Genomic DNA, 19,520 nt, shown 5'->3' with positions numbered 1-19,520 from the left:
TAACCAGAGCACTGTTTGCACTGGATAGAAACTGCTTCTGGAGAGCTGAAAATTTTTCAATCACAACCAACCCCAAACTTCTCTACTATAAACCAATGTTATTTTGGGGTTTCCAATGTGCGCACACATTTTCTTATGTAATTTCATGTAACAAATGTGGAACTCAAAATTTGAAAAATCAGAAGTGAAATATGAGGGCATTGCACCAGACAATCAAAAATGCAAGCCTGACTACCATAAAGCACATATTTACAGTAAGATTTCATACCGCACTTTAGAGGCTTGTGTGATCTGACAGAACTCAGAAGATGTACCAGAACATCCACAACAATTCAGTCTCTCTCACCATGGCCGTGTAACTTGCAAAAAAGCAAGCAGAAAAACACTAGTTTCAGAACAGACATGTGCGTTGCATTTGGAAACCTGGATCGCATCTTTTTTGCAAATTCACTCTCATTTATTGGATATTTTTGCATTTTTTGTTATTCTGGCCCTGAGTCCAAATGCTGAAATTAAAGCAAGAAAGGCTGAATTTGCATCATATCTGGCCAGAAGAGAAACCTCCCAAGAGAGCCTGTTCTGTTTGCAGACTCCAATCAGTCTAAATCATTGGGGGTCAGATAAATCAATTCTCTTTTACGTATTAGTATTCCATATGTATATATAGTGAAATATTTTCAACTCAAGAAAGTCTTCTCTGTTAGTAAACAATATGCTCCACAAATTTTGGCCAACAAATCATGCTCTAAGGAACAAATGAAATCATTAACAGGGACGATATCGGGGACACTAATGTGGAGCACTCTGTGAATGTTCAGATTGTCTTGTGTTTACTATAATCAGCATATTTCACGCAGAAGAAAATGAAGACAGATTACAATTAAGATAAAATAAACCATTATTCTGAGTCTATTTAAAATAAAATGATCAACGCTTAACCTAAATTTAAATAAAAAGGAGCTTTCATAAAAAAGAATACGTATTTGGACTGAGAAATTTTTTTCATGCTTATTTTCATGCTAATTGCAATCTTTAGGAAGAGAATTCTTTAGACTGGGATCTATCATGAAAATGCTGACAGACACTTAAACATTATGCTGGTAGAAAAGTGTAGAAAGCTCTTAGTGGTGTTAAACCTTTCATTCCTGCATTTTTTTTCTTTTTACCAGTACTCTACAGCTAATGATTCGCTATTGCCACAGAAATACACAGTAGGTCACCTACATTTTTTTTTCAATATTTGTGCAGCCTTTAATTGATTGCATTTTGTAGTTGGTTCAGAGAACATTGAGCACGGTATCTTTGAGTTAGAAAAGGAATACAGTATCAACAAGTAGGACCTTAAATATGCAACAGTATTTGCTGCATTCCCAGAAGATGAAGTCCCTATCTGAGTTGGGGGAACTTTGCCAGCAATACCGCCAACACATGCTAGCTCCCACAGGTTGAGAAAATAGTAGCTCTTTTTTCTGGTCTGATGAACAAACTGTAAGAGTAATCACATCATTTAATACATAAGTAAATTGATGGTGCTTGATGACTCACAAAAACCAGGATGGAGGGAGACAGAAGAGGTGGGCAAACTAAAAATATACCCAGTGCTTTCTTTTTGTTCAAGTTTGCTTTCTTTTTGTTCAAGCTGAAGCATTTTATTTGATCTGAAACAAAACAGTTTGTCTACTGATCACTTTTCAGTTAAGAAAATATGAATTAAAACCAAAAGTGTAATTTTAGAAACCAAATGTTTTCTTTGAAAAATATCCAATGTTTCAGATTTTTCAGACCTTTTGTCATATTTTTCCAATGCGTTTATGCGTTGGAAAGTTAAAATACCTTTGAAACCACATTTCCCTAAAATTTTCAGGCTTTGTATGATCACAGATGTAAAGGCTGTAAGAAAGCTTCACCTGGGTCTCTGTGCAAGACCAAGACATTAATTCCAAGCCTTTACTAACCTGCAGGAGAGTTGGAACTTATCAAAAAGGAAACTTTTATTCTTTATATAGTTAAGGATCTGGGCAGTGAACAGGGATATGAACTCTAGTCCCTTCTTTCTAGTCCTTAACAACAGTCTGTAGATGAAAGGACATATCTGTGTGTATGTATGTACCTCTCCAAAGAAAAGTAATTCAACTAACAACATGGCACAGCGATCTTCCCTCTCGCTTTCCTGCATCGTGTTTCTCATTCTCTGCCCAGAAATTGCGTACTTGAATAGTATAAGCTTTTCAGGGGAGAGCTGTCGTTTCCATACTTCTCTGCAAAGCACCCAGCACATTAGCCAGGCAGGGATGGTAATTCTGCCTCCCTCCCTCAGCATCCCCTCCTACAACATCCTCATCTTGTCTGAGCGTTTTGCAACCATCAGGTGACTTCTTTGGGTAAAAAGGCAGAATGTTAAATTAATCAGGAGAAAGAAATAAAGCTGCAGTTCAAAATGTCTCCGTTCACTTCTTTTCATGCCTTTAGAAAGAGTTAAACTATTTACACTTCAAAAATGCAGGAAAGATACAAAAAGCTGAGCATTATGAGGCACGTCACCTGCAAACTGTTCTGAAGTGTTGCCTGAAGAAGAAAAAGAAGCAACTCATAGGTGGCTGGGTGAGTAAGATTTATGCCTGAAAATACTTCTTTGCCATGGCAGAGAGATGGTGCTGAAAATTGCTGTGGGCTCCTTTGATAATTAGGTACAACCGACAAGTCTGCAGGCAGGCTTAAAGACTCTCACCCCTTCTTTAAGAGCCCCGGTTCAATTTACATGACATTTTTATTACCGCTGTGAAAAACCCACCTGGCAAGCAAAGTCTCTTTCTGCTTTTCCCCCTGTGGATGTCTAACATTTGGGGATCTTAATTCAAGGGAAGACAAGGAGGCGGGATAGAGAGGGGGTCATTACCTCTGAGTCCTTCAATGCTGATTAGTAACTTTTATTATGACGCTCTGTAACAAGGTCTAATAAATAATGAGAAGCCCAGAGCTACACATATATTACTCATGGTAAAGTCTGCCTACCAAAAAAACAGTTCCACGGGTTTGATTTTAACAGTCATGTGCATCCCTATTTCAGTGCTTTCATAAAAGCACACTAATTGACTGGTTACTATGCCAGAGGATGCAAACTAGGGATGGACATTTGGTACTCCCACACTGCATCGATCTGCAAACCTGAACTCTCATCATATACAGAAAATCCAGCGACACAACGGACAGGTACAGTCCAGGGTAAGGTAAACACCAAAAATTCAGGCTACTACTAAATTTGTGAACTAATTTAAGATAGGGGACGCAGAGTTAAAATGTTAGATGTTTGCCAAAGGAACAACCCATGGAGCTGTAATAATTCCCGATTAGTTGTAGTTTGTCAACGTTAACAGGAACATGCTGATAATACCATATAGAAGCAAACTGATGGAAAAAGCATCTAACCAGCAAATTCATTGTGGCTCATCAAATTTGAATCATACATGACATTTTTTGAAATACATCATAAATACAACTGGGTGGAAGATGTGGGCTGGCTCAGGGCACTGCCAGAACAGTTAGTGCTGCTTAGTTTCCCTGAAGCAGCACACCTGTAATGGGACACATAAACAAGAGCTGTTACTGTGAAAAAATCATTTGCAAAAAGTTACTACTGCAGTTGCCACAGCTACTTCTAAATGAAAAAAAGGGATGGACTGTGGCATTGCTGGTAATGATGCAGTAGGTTTTGGTAAATGCTACGTTTTTAGTGCTGGCTGTGATGCACGGGAGATTAAGTATGTGATAAGTAGATTTGTTTGAGAGAAGATTCACTGAATTGTGACGGGTGTGTAAACTGAGTCAAAGCATTTTAATGGAGTGAGAAAAGGGAGTTGTCACAAAATTAATTTGAAACATGAATGTGTAATGAGATGGCAAAATGAAGGACAAATACAGCTTTTTCAAACTCAATTTCACTAACACACATAAAGGAAAAGTTCTGAACTGTGCTAGAGCTGGAGAGCTCTATAAATACAAACCCCAAACTGTCCTTCTGATGCAGAGGAAGAACATGACCAAAATCACTCTGTTCATATATATATACAAGAGAGGACACAATGCCGTTAAATGCTGATTACTTGCAATGGCAGAAGTTTCCAATAATTGTATTTTGTGGTCAGAAGCCCAAAAGAGGATTGTACACTTAAAGTCATTCTGGCAACATGTGATAAATTCCATCTGTATGCAATTAAGGCGCAATGTTAGGTCAGTTATTTTAGTGTATCTTAATAACTAGTGGTTAAATTGCTGAACTTCAAATTATTGATCAAGTAATATAACAAACTAATATCCCTCTCTGCCTGCTCTCCAAAATCACTTTTACAAAACCCAAACAACTCAGAAATGAGACCAAAAAATGTGCAATGGAAGGTGCAAAGACCCTGTTTTTCTTTATATCATTGTGCCTATAGGAGCTGGGACCACCTTGTCCATAGAATAACCATAGCTTAGTCTTTGCTCAAAGTGCCATTAATCAGGTAATCATTAAACGAGGAAGACAAGATGCTGTTAGGTGCAAATTCCATGAAAGTTGATGGGGATACAAGTGTTTGTTTTCTTTACAACTGGTACAGCAAATGATAACCAGCACGTGGAACAAGCCAAGCACAAGCTGGATATCAGACATCCTCACGCAGTGACTTCCTTCACTCCCGTAAGTGTTAAGCATGGATGAACAAATCCTTTGAAAGCCCTGGTTAAGGCATACTGAGAGCTGTACCATAGGCAGACAACACATTCAGTAGAAGAAAAAAAGTATGGTGACTTTGACAGGAGACCATTCATCTTTAAGATTAACACTGATGCTGAAATTAATGTCATCTTGCCAAGGACTCCCACAAGGGGCAGCTGCAGTGGACAGCATCATTTCCATGCAGGGCTAAAATCAACCCTCAGAACACTCAGACGCTTCAGCTACCGTCAGGGGAATTTGATAACAGATTTCCAGGCACACAGATAGCTACTATGTCTTTAGAGTTTATTTGCTAGACAGGAGAAGGAGCAACTCACACTGCTCTGATTCCAAGTCATTCATCACTCTTTAGACAGAAAACTATTTCCACTTCCAATTAAAAACCTGTTTAAAAAACACCAAACAGGCTTTTAGATTATACCATGTTTTTAACAGTAAATACTCCAAAAAGTACCTGACTTCGCCTTCTCTAATGTGACCTTCTAATTCTTCTATGAATTTTTCTCCTTTCATCCAGTAGATCATAGGGCCCGATTCTCCACTGAATCCAAAGAAAGCTTTGCAGGCCACAGTCAGGGGGTTTCCTGATGACAAGAAGAAAAGAGAGGGTTAGACATTTCGTCAAGGCTACTAGTGAAAGAATGATTATGAGAAATCTCAACACCTCAGATAAACCTCCCCATTTAAAATTGGAGGGGAAGAAAAAGAAGGAATAACTATAAACCAAAGGAAAAAGGGTGATGTTGATTTGCATCTACAGGAGATTGCTGTGAAATTAAACTCTGAGGTTATCTATCATTTCATCCCAGAAAGACACTACGCGAACAGTGAGAAGGTATGGAAACGGTAGCAACATAAGGTAATGTCAAAAGGAAGGTTGTTAAAAAGAAAGAGATGACTTCTTTGTCAGACTCCTGGGATCTCTACCAGGACTGGGGAGCGTGCCCTAAGAGACAGGTAAATCACTGAACTTGCTTACTGCTGCCTATCCACCCGTAAAAAAGACACAGTAATAATTTCTTCCTCACTTAGATAGAAATCAAATGTTAATGAAGTCTTGCTAAGCTGTTCAGAGAGCTTTTAAAGATCCCCAAGTAATACATGATGCCAGTGAGCACCACCAACACTCATGTAACTGTCAACAGGTTTTTGGCAAAGGACCAAACTTCAAAGCATTACTCAAGCAATAGAGTAAAGAACTCTCCCTTTCAGCTCTGCAAAAAGACTTCCAAAGAAAGAAAATAAAACTTGGAAACTAATCAGATTTCTTTTCTCTCCAAGAATTCAGCATTTAGATGGGTTTTTGTCTGGCTACAGCTTTAGCTGTACTAGCTAGTCCAGGACTGTGCTTACACTGCCAGGACAGATGGTTGTCTGCCTGCAAAAGACAAAAAAAATAAAAGAACAAAAAAACCCCAAACAAGCCAGGAAATTGAGGAGGACTATGCCCATTCCCTTAATATGTGAATACAACTGCTGCACCCACTTCTCTTTGCCTTTTTTACCCAGCATCCACGTTACAAAGCAGCTGTAGAGTCACCAACTTAGATGGGAAGACAGACCTTATTTAATGTCAATGGAGACTTCTGCTGAATCTTCCAGAACTTTTATCGAGCATGGAAAGTCCAGATAATGCATTTTACTATATTTGGAATAAATGTTTTATTTTGCCAGCCATTCTCAGTGCCAGCAGGAAACTCTTTTGACACTGAAATAGAACAGGCCTCCACTTTTAAAAAAGGGCTAGTCATTTGGAGCACATCCCTTGGTTGAGCATGGGCTAATGGTTTTGCGTGATTGACTTACTGTGCCTTAATCAGCTCCCTCTTGTCTGCTCAGCAGTGATAACTCGCTGTGTGCATACTCAGAGCATATCAGAGCTGTGTGCTAAAGCATCTTTGCCTAAACCCCCACAGAGCTGTCCTAAGTCAACTACTTGCACTTGTCTATCCATTTTTTCAGTGCCCAATTTAAGGCATGTCAAAAGAGTCTGATTAGTCAGGAAACGCAGCATTCCCAGACACTGAAAATCAGCCGCCATTAAATTGTTTCCAAGTCAAGATCCAAAATTACAAGTCCTTTTGAAACACTAGGATACAGCACGAAACGGTTTAAAGACTGCACTTCAGTCTCTGTTTCTCAAATAGCAAAAGACAAAAATGGAAAATGTTTATCCTGAAAATGTTTTACAGAATCTTTCATTATCTCCATATTCACTATGAACTCTGCTACCACAGCTGGCCACTGAACACATGCTGTTGCTGACGGATTATATACAACCAGCTCGAACGTCCAAAATATAAGAAGGGGTGGATATTCTCCGTTATCTGTACATCCCACAACACTGACGACCGTCATGAGAAAGTTCCAAACTTCATTAACTAATGCAGAGTCAGAAACATTTCTAGGCAGACATTTAATACCACTATATGACAATATCGGAGAAGTTTGTTTCCTTCTGCTTCTGACGCATTCCCTCCGCCCTGCGAGGTGCTGCATGCCCTCCACGGGTGGAAGGGAGACTTGGAGCCTCTGGCTACATCCATCTCACATTTTCCTAACACACTGAATGCCAGGTGTGACGTCTTTTGTGCCTCTTGCCTCCGAGTCATGATACGCATCTCTTTAAATAGCACTTAGTTATTTCCTAGCATGTGGCTGCTCAGTCCATGTTTGATTTTAATGGAAAAAGACAATTGTAGCAATGTGAAAAAGAAAAGGGCTAGACGTGGCCTATCAGCATCGACAGTATATGCCCTTTTCCTGGCACACCATGCTGGGCATTAAGTGTTACCGGCAAAATATATTACAGGGTGTGCTTTTCCTCAAACCAGCAGATTTTTACTTAAAAAACAAACCCTGAAGAAATGAAAATATTCCAAGGTGAGTCTAAGATTTCTATACATGCAGAGTAAATATCCTGAGGTGATACGTCTGGTCTGAAGAAATAAGTTTTCTATACAAATAGGAAAACCTAAAAAAACCTAGCTGTTGGTACACAGCTTCTGTAATAAATAAACCCAACATAAAGCATCAGTAGCTTTTGCTGTGAAAGCCTGCATGCTCTGAACACGCCTGGGCAGATCTATTTGCCACCAGGGAAAACCAGCAGAATAAACTAATACCGTCAACGGCAAACTTTAGAGTCAATTAGTATTTTTAGCTCAAAGTCTGTGACTGGCCACACCTGAAAAAAACCATAGTCCATCTCATCTGCAAACCAGTCGCTGATCGGAGGGAGGTATAAGCAACTGTTTCTCATGGGACAACTAATTTTTATCTCAGTAGCAGAATGAAGCACGCCTGGGTTGAGCTGATCTGTCCTGAGGTGGAAACAGCTTGGGGTTTGATGACACTTGAAGGTCTCATCCAAACCCAAACCCTCACACATTGTTCGTCTACTTCTCAAGCTGGTCTTGGTCTTCTGTAGCTCTCTGAAGCAGCTTCTGTTTTATAACCCTCATCACTCCTTTGTGACTCTGGAAGCAGGACAAAGTCAGAAAAGGTAACATTGGTTCTTCCTTGCAGAAACACTTTACCTGCTCAAATAAGCCTCCACAAGGAAAGGAAGGGAGGTTTCCCCTCTCCTGCTACGTTAAGACACAGCTGGCCACAGCAGCAACCTGTTAATACTATTTTTCACGGAACTCCAACCAATTCCTATCCAGAAAAGAACGTGGCATGTCTCACTGCATTTCTCCCCAAGTACTGAGATCCTAAAACTGCAGCAGAATTCCCTCGTTCCTAAATGTACCCTCAAATATGGGGAGAAACAGGCACTGAGCGTGGAAAGAGCCCTTTGCAGATCCTGATTTTGGGGCTGGCTTCGAGTCCTGTGGTATCACCCTGAGTCACAGAGTTCCACGCAGAAGGAACTACCAGGCAGTTTATAACTCCAACAACTCATCTTGTGGAAGGCCCAAACTTTTGCATAGCTTTACTTCTATTCCACACAACATTAAGTATTTCCACTACTAACTGTTCTTATTTAGAAAATTTCCCCTTGCATCATTTAATTAATAACATCAAAGTTCCTAGAATGAATGGTATCTATTTAAATCAGACAGACATTTAAGTTGCGATTTTAATTGATAAAATAATTTGCTGAGAAACGGAGAAAACAATGAGTGAGATTTCTAATAAATCAACACTTGAGAGAATGTTTTAAGAAACAAAGGTAGAAAGTAGAAAAGGCTGCTTGTAGACATTGCTGAGTCTACTGCTTTGCTTGGGTCACCTTGTTACAGTAAAGCCTCAGGTTCCCGCAGAAGTCTTTGCTTTAGCTTTTTTCCCTACTCTGTCAATCAGGCAGGTTTGTTGCAAACTCCCAGCTGATAAGACACAACCGCTGGCAACAGGAATGACTTTTATTGCTAAATCTTATTGTACATTTTTCACCTGACCGTTTTCACAATAAATCTGCGTGAACTCTACCATACATTTTAGCAAATTTTTTTTCTGAAAGTGAGAATTCCACAGAAATGCAATTATTCAAGCAAAATAGCTGCCTGATGGTGGTAGGAGTACTGGCTAAGGATGGAAAAAGACTCTGCAAAACAGTTTAGGCAGGCATGATTCTGAATGTGCTTACTGTGGGTCCGACATGCTTGGAAAGAGAATGACAAATCCTGCAGCACAGTCTCTCTGAATGAGGCATGCTCCAAGCATGAAGTAAATGAAGCTTAAAATACCTAAATGTCATTCAGTCTTTTAAAAACCAGCATGGAAGACAAAAGCTGTTCACAGGTCCTAAGATCTGGCTTATGCTAAGGCATTTTTTCAGCAATTTTTTTGAAAATATGGATTTTTCACTCATTTTACACAACTAGCGTATTTCGTGGTTTATTTGCCAGCATCCATTCAAGGATGCAATACAGAGTTCATATTCTCTGATGTCCACATTCTGCTGGTGCTCTGTTCTTCCAGCAAATCAAGCTTTCACTACTGGAGAAAATCATCCCAGAGAACCCCATCAAACAGCCAAAGTCATCTATGAATCCTTGGGTGTTTGCTTTTTTTTCCCCTATGCCTTGAAACATTAGTGTTTTTTCCAATTCTTTCACATTTTTGTGCCAGATACACCACACCTCTGTCAACAAGCCTGAACCGAACCAGATGATCCTCGCAAGCTGGTAAGCAGAACTGCCTGAAAGTGTGAAAGGAAAACTTTTAGCAAGCAACATCAAAAGTTAGTCCTGGACACTTTGCTAGCTGGATTTACATCTTTAGCTCCACCTGAGTGTTAATACCATTGCTTTTATCTCTTTCTGGGCTGGATGCTGTATACACATAGAAGGAGAAACAAGTGCGCTGCTGCCACCAAAACTCATTCCAGCACTCCAAGTCTCTCTTATCGATGCATATGCATCATGTAGCTCCTCTCTGATAATGGTGCCTGTGTCTCTTTCCCTATAAGACTGACAGAGAAGTGTTTGCAAAGGAGCAGCGTCCCACTCTTGACACATGCAGATGTTATGCAGCCACTTCACAGACTTTGTTTCCTCAGTTTGCTGAGACAGAGGACAAGAAAGGCAAGTTACTTATCACATCTCGGTAAGTGTATTCCACAGGCTGTCTGCAGGATCAAATCTGACTTTCCAGGCTGCAAAGTTTGCAAGGCAAATCACCATGTCACTGACAAGAACATTATTGTTCTAATGTGCTTTATAAGTGCTAGAAACTGGCCAAAGAGCAGCAGAATGATTTAAATTTCCCTGGCAAGGCAAGTATACAACTGTGAAGTAGAAAACACATTTCCTTTTCCTTCAGAAGGACATCCTGGATAAGAAGATATGGGAGACAGAGCTTAGGCCTGCAATTTATCCACGAAACAAATGCCAGGGGCAACACAGACCTTGACTTATAAAAAACAATCTCTGTGTGTGGTAGCTTCTATCTAGTTTGCAGAGAATGTCAATTTTTTCTAAGTCCCTTGCAAGGACATCCTCTTGGCTGTTCTCCTATGCTCAGCAATTAGCAGGCAGAACCCAGAAGCACCCTGAGGTGGTGCAGCCCAAGCCAAATCTTGAGCCCTAACCCTCTGCCTGGGGTTCATCCACAATGGGATGACCTCCTAAAGAAGTCAGGAGGCATTTGGCAGAGGCAGCTGAGGATATATTTGGGTTTTGCTCATGTCACCCAGCACAGCTGATCACCTGTGTTTCCCAGTCCCCTCTCAGCACAGATCAAAGGCTTCACCGCTTCACAACATCAGGATCTTCAGCATCTGTTCCTATAATCTGCTAAGGCAGCACTGAAATTCTTCACAGATTATTAGCAAGTTTGCTGATGATACCAAACTGGGAAGTGCTGTTGACTCTCCTGAGGGATAAGAGGCCTTGCAGAGGGATCTAGATAGACTGGAGCACTAGACTATGATTAACAGTATGAAATTTAACAAGTCAAAACGCCAGATTCTGCACCTTGGACAGAGTAATGTCGAGCACAAGTATAAAATGGGAGAGGAGTGGCTGGAGAGCAGCCCTGCAGAAAGGGATCTGGGGGTGCTGGCCAACAGCAGGCCAAACACGAGCCAGCAGTGTGCCCTGGCAGCCAAGAAGCCAAACCGCGTCCTGGCGGGGATCGAACCCACCATCGCCAGTCGGTCAAGAGAGGGGATTATTCTGCTGTTTTCAGCATTGGCGCGGCCTCACTCGGAGTGTGCGGTTCTGGGACCCACAATTTAAAAAGGACGTGAAGTTCCTTGAATGCACCAGAGGAGAGCAACAAGGCTGGAAAGAATGTCCTATGAGGAGTAACTAAGGACTTTGGGCTTGTCTAGTTGCAAAAAAGGAGGCTGAGGGGTGACCTTATCGTTCTCTACAGCTTCCTGAGGAGGGGATGTGGAGAAGGAGGTGCTGAGCTCTTCTCCCTGGGATCCAGTGACAGGATGTTGTGTATGGTTCAAAGGTGTGCCAGAGGAGGGTTAGACTGGACATTAGGAAGCACTTCTTTACCGAGAGGGTGATCAAACACTGGAAAAGGCTTCCTAGAGAGGTGGTCGATGCTCCAAGTCTGTCAATGTTTAAGACAATGCCCTTAACAATTCCCTTTAATTTTTGGTCAGCCCTGAATCGGTCAAGCAGTTGGACTAGATGATCATTGTGGGTCCCTTCCAACCAAAATATTCCATTCCATTCCATTCCGTTCCACTCCATTCCATTCCATTCCTCCACTACTGGATTTAGACAAAGCTACAACACCCCACAAAAACCTCAGGTACATTATCACCTCCCTCCTTTATTCTTCCCTGGCAATTTCCCAGTGTTACTTGATCAAAGGTTCCGTGATTTGTTTACCACAAGTCAGTGCTAATTACTCTACCTGGGCTGCTTCATCCTCCTCTCCAAACTTAGCTGTTATACAGAACACAAGCCTAACTGTGTGATAAACCATGTTACCCTTATTTAGGTAAAAGTCTTATGGAGTTTAGTGACTAGTTTTAGCATTAATGGATCCAGTGAAAATAAAGCATACTCAAAACACATTATTTTCTCTGACAAAAAAAAAAAAAAATTACAGAAAATCCTATAATGTTTCAGAACTCTATTCCAGCAGCCAGGAGATTCATGACTGGATATGATCCTTCCAAACATTTGCATAATTAAAGATCAGCCAGCAATTAGTGAACTGAAAGCATTTTAAATAAAATTAAGAAACCTGCTTTGGGTAGTGATGATAATTGCTTTAATAAGATAAATTTATAGTGAAATCAAACCTAACTAGCCTCCAGACGTTTCTAATCAGTTTAAGAGCATTTAAAAACACCCACATAGATACAGATATATATATTTTACTAGATTGTTTTATTCTTCATGTTTCTACAAAGAAACAGATTAAAGAAAGTGCTCTTCCCCTAAGTAAGGCCCCATGTTATGAACAGTGTATCCCTAGCCACCAAAGTAATTGTAGCTGTATTGATACATAGGAAAAATAAATGGTGGTGGCACGTGACATACATTAAGTCGGCTCTTTACTCATGTAAGAACTTTTTGACTAAGGCAAGTCTTTGTCAATAAGAGCGAGCCCAGTAAAAACTTTGACAAGAAAAATGCAAAAGATCTTTAGGTCTTATTTTGTCTTCTGCAGCTTATGATCTTAATCCTAACTTACTTTCTTGCTCTGCTCTTATTTCTTATGCCCTGAGACATCACAAAACACACGGCCATGAGGTATTTGTGCTTTTCTGTCTCACTCAAATGAGCAAATGGCATACGTATAAAGTAGCATCAAAATAACACTAACAGCAAGCAGCAAAACCCCAAACATGAAACAAAGCAACTAAGCCTCTAGACAGTTTGTTGCCAAGAACACAAGTCAATGCATTTGCTGTCATTCCATGGCCCCAACCATTTAAACAACACAATCATGACCCACTGCAAGCGCTGCTTGTAGGCTTGGCTATTGACCATGGCTCTCACAAAAAGAGAAAAACAAAAGTAAAATACATACAAGGCTGAAATGTTGCTGATAAAAATTTATTGGATGTTCCAAAAATCAATCAATCAAGGCAAAATCTCCTAGAGCAAATTTCTTCCAAAAACACACACAGAAAAACAACACACCCATCCCCCTGCCAATGTAAACCTCACCTAAATCCTGTAAAATCCTTTATCCCATTTTCAGAACTGCCTTGGGGTCAGAATTTGAAGTCTTAGTCATTGGGAGCTCAGGTGTAACTGAAAGTCAAGGATTTTAGCTTTTCAGTTATTCACCAAAAATGAAGACAGATGCTTAGTGGGATTTCCAGAAGCAGCCTGACAGCTGCCTTGTGCTGACTTTAATTTGTGCTCAATGCTGGAGTCCTTCTGAAAATCTCATTTCTGTGCATTTTGAGGCAGAGAAATATTATTTAAGAGAAAATGCCCTGAAGGTACTTAAAAACGTCCCCTTGGTGGTAGGATTCCAAGGGCTGGGGCAGCCCAACGGCAACAGAGCAGTGACATCCAGACTAAGGTGAACTAAGCAGGGAGTGAAATGGAACAAATCATCTCACTACGGCCAGGGCATGGCCCCATGTTTCACAGCAATCATTTCTCTCTATTCTGATATCGCTTTTTAACATGGCCAAAATAGGTGGCAACACACAGGTGCGTTGCTTTGAGAGAAAAGCAGGAAGGGAAAAATTATTCAGAGGGGCACTCGCTTCCTTAGAGGACTGTCCCATGGTGGAAAGGGCAAACAGCCAACTGTTTGTTTGAGTACAAAGAGATGGACCAGAAAGAGATGCTCCTCGAGTGTGGCAAGCAGGTCGAGGGAGGTCATCCCCCACCTCTACTCTGCCTTGGTGAGGCCGCATCTGGAGTACTGTGTCCAGTTCTGGGCTCCCCGGCTCAAGAAGGACAGGGAACTGCTGGAGAGGGTGCAGCAAAGGGCTACAAAGATGATTAGGGGGCTGGAACACCTCTCTTATGAAGAAAGGCTGAGGGATTTGGCTCTCTTCAGTCTGGAAAAAAGACGACTGAGGGGGGACCTTATCAACGCTTATAAATACTTAAAGGGCGGGTGTCAGGAGGATGGGGCCAGGATCTTTTCAGTGGTGCCCAGCGACAGGACAAGAGGTAATGGGCACAAACTTGAGCATAGCAAGTTCCACCTAAACAGGAGGAGGAACTTCTTTACTTTGAGGGTGGCAGAGCACTGGAACAGGCTGCCCAGAGAGGTGGTGGAGTCTCCGTCTCTGGAGACATTCAAAACCCACCTGGACATGTTCCTGTGCAACCTGCTCTGGGTGACCCTGCTCTGGCAGGGGGGTTGGACTAGATGATCTCCAGAGGTCCCTTCCAACCCTACCATTCTGTGATTCTGTGATTCCTGCCTCCCCCTAGCCATCTGCTGGCTCAAGGGGAAGGTAGAGTCCCTATCACACACATCACCGATTCTTGCCAGCTTCAGGACTTTCCAACCCTCCAACTCGTCCCTTCATAAAATTTTCTAAGGACACTCAAGCCTTACATTTCAGTTTTCTGAGCAAGCACATCTTGATCTTTTCTCTCAGGGGAGAAAGAGGATGAGATCCAGCATCTCATTCTACAGAGTAATCTGGCTTCATGGGAAGTCAGCGTATGGAGGGACCAACCTAACCAAGACCTGCTACCATCAATATGGCCAAATTCTGAACCTCACTCACATGAGTATGTAATGGGTATTGAGTCGTACATCTTAGTGAGTTCCCATTTAGTATGCAGAGGGTACAATCAAGGTTGCTAAGGAAACCAGCGGCAGGCTGCAACAGACTGAAGAAATTACTCTAAACTTTTTCCAACTTCTGTGTTGATTTTTAAACAAATGATAGAACTTCTTAAGACAATGACTATAGAATGGATAATTTTTCTTCACTTAGAAAGGACAAAGCAAATGTGAACTTAAGCTTCCTGCTATGGATGTCTATATACAAGGTGCCCTATAAACAAGGTGAGACTCTGAAATAAATGTATGCTTGAATCTAACAGGTATTTTCATCCTCAGTTTGTGACTGTTCACTGAACTTCTGCTTAGAATCTGGCTAACCCAGCTCAAGCTAAGGCCTGATGTATGCTGGGAACAGCGCCATTAGGTCAAAGCAAGAGCACCAACTAGGGCAGGACAGGTGGCCAGGCAGAGCTAAAGGGCTATTATGCACCATTATCACCTGCAAATTGCTGTCTCCAGCAGCCAGCAACTTTTCTCTGGCAGTTTCCTCAGAATCCACTAACTTAGGGAAATGGTATAGACCGAACCTCCAAGCTAGAGGGTATAAAACATCAATTTACCCAAAAAGCTTTTGAAGCAGATCCAACAACAGCTGGACTGCTGAGGCTTTCATGCTTCCCACGTGTTGTGGGGACTCCCACAACTTGATGGAGGAGGAAGGATGAGCACTCTTACCGTCAGCTAGGTAACTAATTCTTTTCTTTTGCTCATAGGTGCACAATATTAAGAGTTATGGGTTATGCGTTCTGAAACCTTGTGATTTGAATGGTGAATAACTGAATTCATGTGATAGATTAGTCTGGGCAAAAGGGGACTGAGCCCCTGTTTGTCATGTTTGTTTATTGTATTTCTTAATTAGCTCATGAAATAAAGTTTAAATCACAGAGTACATTGTTCTGTAAACCTGAAAGATCCAAATGGCCCGGGATATCAGTTTTGTACAAAGATGTTAATGAAAAACCTAATTCTCCCTTAAAAGCTTGCTAATATCTTCACGGTGCCCTGCAGCAGGCATATAGGGCCAGAAATGTTAGTGTGGTTAACAAGGTCCAGAATAATACCTTGATGCACATATTTTCATGTTAGCTAAGATCTTCCCTCTCTCTGCTGCCATGCTCCTGACACAGTGCAGGAGAATGGGACAGGAGGGCTGAGAAAAAGGGCCAGACCCAAGAGGCAGTAACTGCTGTAACCTTTGTATTTCTCCAGCTTTCCCAGCCCTCCTAAAAGAAATCAAATGCAGTGCTGGGGTCCTGATCAGGGGGATGAAGAGACAGATGTCAATCACCTCTGATAATGAATGTAACCACAACTGTCACCTCGCTTGGCCTCAGTTATGCAGGTGGCCTCTCATCCACAGGGGACAGGACTTGCCTTGGCTTGTGATAAGATGACGCAAATTCCCCTGCACAAAGGGGCCAACAGGGACACAGCTATCAAGATCAGCTTGTACTCAAATGAGAATCTACAACTGACTGATGTGCTTAAAACTCAGCAAATACTCAAACATTTTGCTGAATAGGGAGAGGGTTCCCTATTGATCCAAATTTAAGCACGTATTTAAATGCTATGCTGAGTAAAGGCAACAGTGAGTGTTAAATAAAGACTGTATCTGTGAAAAAATTTCAAAAAGAAAAACCACAGCCACAGAACAACATCTTCTCCAAGTAATTATTTACTTAAATTTAGAGATAACATTCAGGGAGAGTAGGAAAGTAAAACACAGTTCAATAAATACAACCTGTATTTTGCTTATTGAGTGAATCAATATTATTCATCAGTTGTCCAATAAAGAATTTACAGGGAAGTTTAATCTCTTCTAATTTGTCAAAATTAAAGGAAACATTTTTATTTGCCCTTCTTATTGTTAAAATAAAAAGTCATGATAAAAAAAAGCAAGTAACATTAAGGTGGACAGCATTTAAAAAAAGGTCAATCACACAGAAAACTCACTGTTTCACATTACTTTTTATTTGTTTCCCCCTCCCCCCTCAAAACTTTGAGTTAAGAATCTTTTAACCAAGATACAAGACCCAAAGCAAGAACTTGTATCTTGGGTGCAAGCGAGCGCTTAAGGATGTCAGGGTCATAAGAAATTTTATAAGTTCAGACAACTTCTCAGGGTTACAACTACTCCTTCCTAAAGAGATGTGGTGGCATCCCCTTGTGCTCAGTAATTCGAGACATAATCTGTCAATTTAGGTAACTGCCATGTTGAAAATTACCTTGTTTTTTTTTTTCTCTGACAGATGTCATTTACAGAAGTCAATAGACTAATTGCCCTAAACCTATTAGCAGTGAGGACTCAGATTTACCCTAAGCCTCTTGCCTTGCATTCAGTTGATAGCATTCACATTAACCACACATTAAATGTAATTTTAGTTGCACAGGAGTCTAATAATCTCAATTTTCCCTATGTGAATGCCAAACCATGAAGTCTGTAACTCAGAACTCCTAATTTCTGCCCCATCACTTTTTTTCCCTGGATATTTACATACAGTGAAGGCACAACCCATGGTTTCACCTTCCCCAAATTCACTTAATTCACCTTCATTCTCAACACTGCTGATTGACGATGATTAAAACCACTCCAAAAATCAAAAAACACTTTGCTGGCCCAAGCAGAAACGCCTGCAAAGGCGAACTACCCTGTTCAAACTCACGGTGATGAGACATCACATGCTTGCAGAAAAGAGTGTGAATTTCAAAACTTAGCAGGGAAATCATTGCAAAACTCCACTGGGTAAACAGGGAAGGAAAGATGTCTCTGCAAGGACTAACATTGGCCTTCTCCAGATCACAGCAGAGCACCCTTGAAGGAGTGTAACATTGCCTTTGGCTCACAGCATCAGAGGAGCAGGGGTCAGCTTTTGTGGACTCCTCTTCCAGGTATGAAAGGGGGCAACTGTTACCAGAGTAAACTATAGATACAGACCTCTCTGAATGGTACCAGCTCTACCCTACTTGCCACCAGCAGGGGATGCAGCAAAGCCCACATCTGGTATGCCTGTGGGACTACACTGTGAGAGAGGGGAGCACAGATTCACCATAAGGTGGTCCCATTGCCCTGGGGATTTCCCAGGCCGCCACGTATCCTGGCCATGGATTCCCTATGGCTAAGGCAAATGGCCATACTGTGAGAGGTAAGTGGACTCAGAGCAAGAGATCCTCAGGCCTCAGACTGATATGGAAAGCAAATGAAAGGATAAGAAACCAGATCTTAAAATGAAAGGGAAGAATGAATATTTCTGCCAGGCACAAGTTGGTAATCAGTCAACCACTTCCTTAGCAATGAACTGGGCCTTGAAATTCATCTGCAGGTTAAAACATTGTGCTCCAAAAATTTGGGCACAGATTCCACACAGCTGTAACCTTTTTGAAAAAATAAAACACCGAAACCATAATAAATAAATAAATAAAAGACCTTCAACTCCACCCCACCCCCACCTCTTGGGGAGAGGGATGTCATGTCTTCTTGAGACTTACAAGAAGATGTTATGAATTTGAATCTGAAATATATTGAGAAGAGGGAAGCTATATTGCCTTGCTGCAGAGAACCCTCCTTACATTTGGGAGAGCCATGTTATGAGCTAATTCAGAGCAACCTCCTGCGAATTCAGTGGACCTACATGGTTGATCTTAAAAAAAATATATATATTTGCTATTCTACAATAAAGAGGAATCAGGAAATAGAAGCCCTTCCTCTACCATGTGAGCAGGGCTGTCAGTCCTGTTACGCACAGCAGGCAAAGCATGAGTGAGCTGCTGCCTGGCCCAGGTATGAGCTCAAGCCTGCCCTTTGCTGCAGCACGCTGTGAGCAGCCATGCAAGAGCACTCAGCACACAAAGCTGGCTCCCACAGAGAGCAACTTTGATTTCATTCAGTCCTGGAGCCTCAGAATACCCCCCTCATGTCTTGCCCACAGTAGCGTTTGGATATAAGGCAGTATCTTAGGAGCTCAGGGCAGGATCTTATAAAAAAACCTCCTGAGAGAAAAGCTTTGCTCTTCTTTATTGCTTATCTCTTTTCTTAGCTGGGCTAGTGACGAGAAAGAAATTAAGCCGCTCCCTGCAAGATCTAATGTGAAACCACAGCCACTTCAGTGTCAAGATTGTTATTTGAGCTTTTTTCTAGTACGAGAAACCTTTATGTGGCCTTCACCTCTGAATTAACCAGAGAAGGTTACAGACTTATTATTCCCTCCCTTGGGAAAGCTCCTGCCACCATCCAAAATGAAGCAAGGACCCAGGTAATTGTGATCATCTGGAATTGTGATGGTCTAATCACACACAGATGCGCAGGAGCAAGACGAAAGGACTGGCCTTTAGAGATGCGCATCTGCAACCTCACAGAGCACTAAATAAAGCTGTGCCTGCAGGTGATAACAGGCTGAGGCAAACGCCTGCCCCCCAAGCCTTGTGAATGTTTCTTTTAAGGATATTTAAAGGGATGCTGCATATGTTCTCAAAAGCTCATGTAGCAATACAAAATGGAGACAAATACAACAGAAAAAACCTGCTGTAGTCCAGAATAGATTTCCAAATTTAGGAAAGCCACTATTGCTTCACGCACAGGGTGATGTGAACACGGCAGCGCTTCGCTGTTATTTCCTAC

The 19,520-nt window shown here is 41.5% G+C and overlaps 1 protein-coding gene across 5 annotated transcripts in view; it reads right to left on the bottom strand.

Annotated features, from left to right (window-relative positions):
* Nucleotides 1-19,520, bottom strand: part of IL1RAPL2 (interleukin 1 receptor accessory protein like 2) — a 398,133-nt gene that overhangs the window by 23,948 nt on the left and 354,665 nt on the right. For all 5 annotated transcript variants that reach the window (XM_054214552.1, XM_054214553.1, XM_054214556.1 and 2 more), the window contains one exon: nucleotides 5,169-5,298. In XM_054214552.1, the coding sequence (XP_054070527.1) occupies nucleotides 5,169-5,298 (130 nt within the window). The remainder of the gene's footprint in view (nucleotides 1-5,168; nucleotides 5,299-19,520) is intronic.

Source organism: Rissa tridactyla, chromosome 9, assembly GCF_028500815.1.
Source record: "Rissa tridactyla isolate bRisTri1 chromosome 9, bRisTri1.patW.cur.20221130, whole genome shotgun sequence".
In the NCBI taxonomy this organism is placed as follows: Eukaryota; Metazoa; Chordata; class Aves; order Charadriiformes; family Laridae; genus Rissa; species Rissa tridactyla.
Note: the sequence above shows the minus strand (reverse complement) of the source record. Positions and strands in the feature narration are given on the sequence as shown.